Consider the following 8603-nt stretch of genomic DNA (forward strand, 5'->3'; position numbering starts at 1 on the left):
AAGAGAAATAGAACTGGAATTAAGAGAGATAGAATAGAAAGTCTGAATTTTTTATTTTCTTGATTGTAACCTGTTACAGAATCTATGCTCATATATTTATATATAGGCATAACATTTTATTAGCTTCTGCTCTAACTAACTCTTGCTATAACAGAATACATAACTGACTAATGGTAATTAATCCTATTAGCCTATCCTGTGCTTGTATCCTTGTGTCCAGTGGCAGCTATACTGGAGTCATCCAGTTTACTTCTATTAATTACATGAGGGAGGCATGAGAAATAATATTAGTATATATTAACTATATATATGATCCGAACTGTTCAGATACACACGGCCCGGCCTAGCTAGCTAGCTACGCGAATGCGCGGGTTCCATACAAAATTAGCTAACAAAGCAAATTAATTAAGAGCCGAAGCGAAAGACTCCCCGGCCATTCCCCAAAGTGAAGAGCTCCATCAGGAGATGTAGCCCTTACTTTTGAGACTTTCAACTGAGTCCTCAATGATTTTCTCGATGGGTTTGAAATGTAGACCTAAAGCAATCAGCTTCTTTGCTGGATCTTTAGCTCTCACAAGCCCCGGCTGGGTATCCTTCACAAACCTACAATTAACCAAATTATATATATGCAATGCAACTCCAACTTACATCTATATATGTACAAGAAGCACCAATTAATTAATGTATGATAGATTAAATTAAAATGCAGCAACTTACTGGTGAACTTTGTATTGTGGATAAAGTTCCGCGACTTTGGATGCGAAGTCACACCAATGTATGATAGATTGTACACACAAGTGCCTTCCAGAAGCATGTGGATTCTCGTATAATAAAATATGAGCAAGTGCTACATCTTCCACATGGACTGGGCCCATGTAGTAATCTGGATACTCATCTGAGCAACCTACACCGGCCATATATATATACAATGAGCTAATTAAATTAAAATCAATACCACATATATATCAATAGCTATAGCTATTGCGAGTCTCTGGTAGCTAGGGGATTAGCAAATTAAAGCCAGAAGCCCAGAACTATATATATATATATATCTGGATTTTAGTTGCATATATACAAAAGATTACCTAAATTAAAACTCACCTTCCAGAAACCGAACCAGTACTTGCATACTAGCACTGATGGTAGGAGGAATAATTGGGCCGGTAACCGTCCCCGGGTTGACCACCACAACATCTAACCCGTTCTCCTTAGAGAACTCCCATGCTGCCTTCTCAGCCAATGTCTTAGATACTGGATACCAAAGCTAAGCAAGCAAGAAAACCCCCAATTTATTTAATTTCTGTATTAGATTTTAATCACAGCTGTGTCGTTGAATTGGATATTTAATTAATACCTATTACTATTCTTATACAATACAAAATCAAAGTTAAAGTTATAAACAGGCAACCTCATTCTTCTTGCAATATTCAACATCAGTCCAACAATTCTCGTCTTTGACGGTATCTGCTGGCCAATCAGGGCTCGGAACTAAAGCCGAGATAGATGATGTCAGCACTACCCGCCTCACTCCACTCTCCTTCGCAGCTTGTAGTACATTAAGTGTGCCCTTCACTGCAGGGTCAAGCAGCTCACTCTGCATGCATACAAGAAAATTAAGGTACCGGTACGTGTGGCATGTGATCTGGTATGTACGTACTAGGTTGCATGGTGCAAGTGCCTTATGCCAGTTTGACATCACTTTTTCTGTACTTTTTGGAGGCTTTTGTTTGTGTTTAATTGATAGGGTAAAATGAAGCTGAGCAGCTAGCGAGATATATATATAGCAAACTTTGGACAAACTGAGACCAAGCAAAAAAAATAGCTAATTTAATTTACCCAGACCGATCGAGTTAGGTGAATTGAGATTGCTTGCAAAAGACTGAGGGTTTATTAAATTAATATGGAGTTTTGCTGGCAAGGTAACTAGTAATCTTCCCTAATTGCATGCGTGTTTCCCTGATCCCCTCGGCCCTCACTTAAATTAAACCTCAGACATGCATGCATATGCCAACGAATGTCAACTACTATCAATTACTGCATGTATATATATATAACAGAGAAATGATAGGGGAGGGGAGACCTGGGGATCATGAACACGATCGATAATGTTGGGGGATGCCAGGTGGAAGACGCCCACAGTGCCCCTGATGGCAGCACGCAGTGAGTCAGCATCGAGCAAGTCGATGGTGAAAAGATGAAGGTGCTCTTCCGCTCCCTCGAGGGCTTGCAGATGCTCAGTCTCAGAAGGATCATCTGGCGCATAATTGAAATTAATTAAGGAGATGGTACGATGATGAAATGCATGCTAACTATATTAGAATCAGAGAGAAAGAGAGAGAGAGAGAGAGAGTTGTGCAGTGCTTACGGAGATTTTTGACGGTGGCGTGAACGGTGTAGCCTCGGCGGAGGAGGAGACGAAGCAGCCAAGAGCCAATGAATCCGCTCCCTCCTGTAACGCACACAGTCTCTCTTTCTGCGCTTGCCATCTCTCTCTCTCTCTCACTCACACATTCTAATCTGGTCAACCTCCTATCCCACTCATAAAGGGGCAAGCAAGTAAAAACGTTTTCTTTTCGTATAAATAACTAATACTACAACTATGATACAACAAAGTCTTTTTTTGTAGTATAGTGGTGAGTATTCCCGCCTGTCATGCGGGTGACCCGGGTTCGATCCCTTGCAACGTTTAAGCTTCATATTCGCATTTTATGCATTTTTGTTATCAATCAATTTCTTTGCTGAGTTTAAGCTTCATATTCGCATTAATTTATTTTTTCAATAAAAAGTTAGAATGTAAGATAGTTTATTATTTCATCTCAAATTTATTTATTTTCTCAAGGAGATCGGAGAAAGATGCTTTGCAAGCGCTCCCTCGTCAACTCTGCAAAAACCTTCGAGACATCACTCACATTGCCGTTTTGAGAGTCGATCGGCTACCTCGTCTAACCCGCGGTTCATTTTGCCTCACTTCATTTAAGCGGCTGACTCAGTTCAAGAGTTCTGTTTCTTGTTGTTTCGTTCATCTATCTCGATTTTCCGGATTTAGCTGAGGATATTGTGAATTTGTCCTACTCTACAATATCTACTATAACTATATGTAAATAAGGTACATATTTTATGGTTGATCCCGATAACGAGATTGTAAAGAGTTGTCTCCTTCCTCTTCTCTTTCTTTTTCTTCTTCTTTTCCTTCTTCTACCTCTCATCTGAGCGGTGACTGTCCTGGTCCGGTTGATTCAGTTTTCAGTTCAGTTTGATTCAGTGTCTTTTCGGTTGAGTGGTTACGGTCTCGGTCCGATTTGATTCAGTGCCCTCTTCTTTCTCCTCTATGAGTAGTGATTAATTGTCCTTGTTGGTTTGATTCAGTGCCTCTCGGTTGTGCATTTTTCTGGGCGACGTCGATTTTGGAAAGAAGAAGACGATTCGTCATCAAGGAAGGATGCGATGCGGCATAGTCTGCCAATCACGTAACTCGAAAAAATTATTGCTGTGTCTACATTACCAGAGAAGAAAATGAAGGCCCACCTACTTGGTATTGAGCGCGAATAGACCAATTCGTATTCTCACATATATATTATTTCAAGACATAACAAATTAGATGATTTTACAAGTAGTTCAATGTATACATAGGTTTTCATGTTTTTTTAGAGAAATGTTCTGGTACCCCGAGCCATCAAACCCGAGCTCATCCCCGAACTAGTTTAACTGGGTTTAGTTGTCCGCTAATAACGAAAATTTGTTAATTTGCCATTAATTAACGCATCAAAGTTTTAACGCATTGCTATTTTACATTGATTGATTTAAATGTTAGCTTTACACGGTTTTGTCTTGCGCTTTAATTTCGTGGACAGTTTGTTAGGAGGAGTTGTAATCACTAATCCCCCAGCTAGTTCTCCAGCTAGTCCCCCAGCTTATTAACAGTCATGTAATCATAAATTAACTACTTACTTGAACGTACTTTAAAGTACAATTTAAACCCAGTTAGCTCGGGGACGCGATGGGGGGATTGATTCTAATTTTAATTATGCAAATTAACAGCTTTTGATATTTAATAACTAAAAATACAGTCTCCATTTTGAACAAGTAATCCATTAAATGAAGATTTTTCAATGTTTGTAAACACAGGTATATATGCTTTAAAATGTGTTTGAAGAATAAGCTTTAAAATGTGTTTGTAAACACAGGTTTATATGTTTGTAACACAGATTTTTTAATTTTTGTAAACACACGTTTATATGCTTTAAAATGTGTTTGAAGAATAAGCTTTAAAATGTGTTTGTAAACACAGGTTTATATGTTGTGTAACACAGATTTTTTTAATTTTTGTAAACACATGTTTATATGCTTTAAAATGTGTTTGTAAACACAGGTTTATATGTTTGTAACAAATTTTTCAATGTTTGTAAACACAGGTTTATATGCACAAATTTTCATTGCTTTGTTTATATTGTTTTCTTGCCAGTATATATTGGTTTACTTGCTTTACACACAGGTTTATATGCTTTAAAATGTGTTTGAAGAATAAGCTTTAAAATGTGTTTGTAAACACATATTTATATGTTTGTAAACACAAATTTTTCAATGTTTGTAAACACGTAGACACCCAAAATTGTACAATCTTGAAAGCAAATATTATATTTGCACCAAACACGAGTTCTAAAATCAGTAATGAATCAATGATATAATATTCATGCTTCTACAAAAAGGTATGCTTTACAATTCAATTTTTAGTTAATATCTCAATCACATTTGGTTTGTTTATTTTTATCCACGGTCTTGAGATGAATTCTAGTAGTAAATATATTATCTCATAAAATTAAGATAAAATCTAAGGGAAAAAGTATTTAGTTTTTATGATGACTTTCTGACGCTACAATGCATATTTTATTTGTGGTAATATCATACCGATATATTGTAGTCACATTAATAAAAAAATTATAAATTGAGCTATAATAATATCGTATATATTTTGCTATAAGAAATTACTAGTTTAGCTATAGTAGTTTTCATATAATAAGAACCTATATATACTACAAACATATCTACATATGATACGAGCCACTGTTAAAATTCAACTACATTGTTTTTATAAGGGAAGGTATATGAGACCCTGTGTTACATCATATAACACTCTTCTACACATGCATCATACAACATTATTTTAAATCAATGGTACGTGGGAGGATTCATCACAAATATATTTTAAACCCTTATTTTCACATGTCACACTATTTCAACCACTTGTGTCATGCTATTTAAAATACCACTATTTTACCATGCGTCAAGCGTATGCAAGTCCAAACTCAAAGTCCTTTCTATCATAGAAGTGATGGTAGCGTGTAGAAAATAGAAGGTAGAAGTACTCACCAATAGATTCTCTTGAGGAACAAAACATGATGGTAGCGTGTAAAAAGGGAGCAGAAGTACTCACCCATGGATTCTCATGAAATTGCATTATTTAAAAATTCTCCTTGCACATGTGGATTTAATCAGGTTAATATCATTGACACTACTTATTAGTTTTTTCAAGGCACACATGAACCAAACTACTAGTAAGATTATCATTTCTAGTTGAAACATAATAAGAACATATAAGCTAATTAAGATTGTTGCTATATGCAGCTGAAAGAAATATTTGTAAAATTAATAATTAGAATCATAATTAAACTAATTTATGCATCCAAAATGGCGGCTGCAAAAAGGAAAAAATATATATTCATTATTATGGTTTCCCAAAGTGAAAGACTCCCCGGCCATTCCCCAAAGTGAAGAGCTCCATCAGGAGATGTAGCCCTTACTTTTGAGACTTTCAATTGAGTCCTCGATGATTTTCTCGATGGGTTTGAAATGTAGTCCTAAAGCAATCAGCTTCTTTGCCGGATCTTTAGCTCTCACAAGCCCCGGCTGGGTATCCTTCACAAACCTACAATTAACCAAATTATATATATGCAATGCAACTCCAACTTACATCTATATATGTACAAGAAGCACCAATTAATTAATGTATGATAGATTAAATTAAAATGCAGCAACTTACTGGTGAACTTTGTATTGTGGATAAAGTTCCGCGACTTTGGATGCGAAGTCAGACCAATGTATGATGGATTGTACACACAAGTGCCTTCCAGAAGCCTGTGGATTCTCGTATAATAAAATATGTGCAAGTGCTACATCTTCCACATGGACTGGGCCCATGTAGTAATCTGGATACTCATCTGAGCAACCTACACCGGCCATATATATACAATGAGCTAAAATCAATACCACATATCAATAGCTATAGTGGGTCTCTGGTAGGGGATTAGCAAAGCCAGAACTATATATCTGGATTTTAGTTGCATACAAAAGAGTAACTAAAACTCACCTTCCAGAAGCCGAACCAGCATTAGCATACTAGCATTGATGGTAGGAGGAATAATTGGGCCGGTAACCGTCCCCGGGTTGACCACCACAACATCTAACCCGTTCTCCTTAGAGAACTCCCATGCTGCCTTCTCAGCCAATGTCTTAGATGCTGGATACCAAACCTAAGGAAGCAAGAAAACCCCCAGTTTATTTAACCATAAAAGTACGGGCCTTAAATATCTCAGTAGAAATTAATTAAAGAACAAAAATACAATGCAATAGAACCTCTTGGAGTGCTTTATTTTCTGCATTAGATTTTAATCACAGCTGTGTCGGATTTGTTGTATCGTTGACTTGGATATTTAATTAATACCTATTACTATTCTTATACAAAACCAAAGTTAAAGTTATAAACAGGCAACCTCATTCTTCTTGCAATATTCAACATCAGTCCAACAATTCTCGTCCTTGACGGTATCTGCTGGCCAATCAGGGCTCGGAACTATAGCCGAGATAGATGATGTCAGCACTACCTGCCTCACTCCACTCTCCTTCGCAGCTTGTAGTACATTAAGTGTGCCCTTCACTGCAGGGTCAAGCAGCTCACTCTGCATGCATACAAGAAAATTAAGGTGCCGTGCAGCATGTGATCTGGTATGTACTAGGTTGCATGGTGCAAGTGCCTCATGCCAGTTTGAAACTTTTTCTGTACTTTTTGAAGGCTTTTGTTTGTGTTTAATTGCTAGGGTTAAATGAAGCTGAGCAGCGAGATAAATAGCAAAATTTGGACAAACTGAGACCAAGCAAAAAATTAGGTAATTTACTGAGACCGAGTTAGGTGAATTGAGATTGCTTGCACCATACTGAGGGTTTATTAAATTAACATGGAGTTTTGCTGCACTGAAAGGGTGCCAGATCAGCTGGCAAGGTAGTAATCTTCCCTAATTGCGTGTTCCCCTCCCCTCACCTAAATCTAAATTAACCCCGATTAAAGCTCAGACATGCCAGCGAATGTCAACTACTTTCAATTAATGTATAACAGAGAAATGATAGGGGGAGACCTGGGGATCATGAACACGATCGACGATGCAGGGGGATGCCAGGTGGAAGACGCCCACAGTGCCGCTGATGGCAGCACGCAGTGAGTCAGCATCGAGCAAGTCGATGGCGAAAAGATGAAGACGCTCTTCCGCTCCCTCGAGGGCTCGCAGATGCTCAGTCTCAGAAGGATCATCTGGCGCACAATTGAAATTAAGGAGATGGTAATGAAATGCTTGCTAACTATATTAGAATCAGAGAGAGAGAGTTGTGCAGTGCTTACGGAGATTTTTGACGGTGGCGTGAACGGTGTAGCCTCGGCGGAGGAGGAGACGAAGCAGCCAGGAGCCGATGAATCCGCTCCCTCCTGTCACGCACACTACTCTCTCTTTTTCTCCGCTTGCCATCTCTCTCACTCACACATTCTAATCTAATCTGGTCGACCTCCTATCCCACTCATAAATAGGCAAGTAAAAACGTTTTTTCTTGTTATAAATAAATAATCGACAACAATGAAATAACCAAGTCGTTGTAGTATAGTGGTGAGTATTCCCGCCTGTCACGCGGGTGACCCGGGTTCGATCCCCGGCAACGGCGAATCAAAGATCTACTTTTTTTTTAAAATGACCCATTCATCCCATAAATACACTTATAATTATCAAAGTGATTGTTTTTTTTAAGGGACAATTTCTGCTGTGCCCATATAAACTTCTCAAATAGCCAATTTTTTCATCATAACAACATAATATCCAATATTCCCATACAAGTTTATCGGTGGCATCGTCCCCATACAAATTTTGTATTATTTCTTTTATCCCCTTTTAACTATTTAACTCTTTATATTACTATTTTTGTTATATTCCAAAATTTTAAAACATATTAATTTGCTAAACTGATCATTTCGCTTAAATAAAATTTTTAATTCAATTAACGATCATTCAGATTGTAACTGATGGATTAAAAAGGAACCTAAAATTTCGAAATATGAACGAATTATGAAATTATGTATATTAAAATTTAGAGTTTAAAAATAGAATAAAATATAGCACTATGGATTATTTATAACTATTCGGTAAATTAGTAACTTAGAAAATCCGTTACAAATTCCTTCTAATTTTTAGAAAAGAAGAAATTGATTTAATTAGATTCGTGTGAACAAATAGATAATTGAATTTTGAATAAGTGTATAATTATACGAAATTATTCGTACAAATAAATTA

At 37.0% G+C, this 8603-nt stretch overlaps 2 protein-coding genes and 1 non-coding gene across 3 annotated transcripts; 1 reads left to right on the plus strand and 2 right to left on the minus strand.

Annotated features, from left to right (window-relative positions):
• Positions 1 to 347: 347 nt before the first annotated feature.
• On the minus strand, positions 348 to 2526 carry LOC144557970 (phenylacetaldehyde reductase-like). The gene is made up of 6 exons (XM_078306649.1): positions 2366 to 2526; positions 2081 to 2253; positions 1409 to 1594; positions 1102 to 1264; positions 718 to 904; positions 348 to 603 (listed from the first exon to the last, which is right to left on the minus strand). The coding sequence occupies exons 1-6, from the start codon at positions 2484 to 2486 to the stop codon at positions 459 to 461; spliced, it is 975 nt and encodes a 324-aa protein (XP_078162775.1). The 5' UTR covers positions 2487 to 2526; the 3' UTR covers positions 348 to 458.
• A 3011-nt stretch (positions 2527 to 5537) lies between these two features.
• On the minus strand, positions 5538 to 7823 carry LOC144557962 (phenylacetaldehyde reductase-like). Its single transcript, XM_078306642.1, has 6 exons — positions 7667 to 7823; positions 7407 to 7579; positions 6768 to 6953; positions 6365 to 6527; positions 6038 to 6224; positions 5538 to 5923 (listed from the first exon to the last, which is right to left on the minus strand). Exons 1-6 carry the CDS (start codon positions 7788 to 7790, stop codon positions 5779 to 5781), a joined length of 978 nt encoding a protein of 325 aa, XP_078162768.1. The 5' UTR covers positions 7791 to 7823; the 3' UTR covers positions 5538 to 5778.
• An 85-nt stretch (positions 7824 to 7908) lies between these two features.
• TRNAD-GUC (transfer RNA aspartic acid (anticodon GUC)) lies at positions 7909 to 7980 on the plus strand. The gene has a single exon. It is a non-coding gene; the product is annotated as a tRNA-Asp (tRNA).
• The last annotated feature ends 623 nt before the right edge of the window (positions 7981 to 8603 follow it).

Source organism: Carex rostrata, chromosome 1 (assembly GCF_964058835.1).
Source record: "Carex rostrata chromosome 1, lpCarRost1.2, whole genome shotgun sequence".
Lineage (NCBI taxonomy): Eukaryota > Viridiplantae > Streptophyta > Magnoliopsida > Poales > Cyperaceae > Carex > Carex rostrata.

Excerpts from the sequence above, each read along its gene's own strand:
- LOC144557962 (XM_078306642.1), bottom strand. The coding sequence starts at position 7,790 with ATGGCAAGCGGAGAAAAAGAGAGAGTAGTGTGCGTGACAGGAGGGAGC. Across the intron at positions 6,954-7,406 it reads ATCGTGTTCATGATCCCCAG|AGTGAGCTGCTTGACCCTGC; the intron begins GTCTCCCCCTAT and ends GTATGCATGCAG. Across the intron at positions 6,225-6,364 it reads GCTGGTTCGGCTTCTGGAAG|GTTGCTCAGATGAGTATCCA; the intron begins GTGAGTTTTAGT and ends TGGCCGGTGTAG.
- LOC144557970 (XM_078306649.1), bottom strand. The coding sequence starts at position 2,486 with ATGGCAAGCGCAGAAAGAGAGACTGTGTGCGTTACAGGAGGGAGCGGA. Across the intron at positions 2,254-2,365 it reads CGCCACCGTCAAAAATCTCC|ATGATCCTTCTGAGACTGAG; the intron begins GTAAGCACTGCA and ends ATTATGCGCCAG. Across the intron at positions 1,265-1,408 it reads AATATTGCAAGAAGAATGAG|CTTTGGTATCCAGTATCTAA; the intron begins GTTGCCTGTTTA and ends TTGCTTGCTTAG.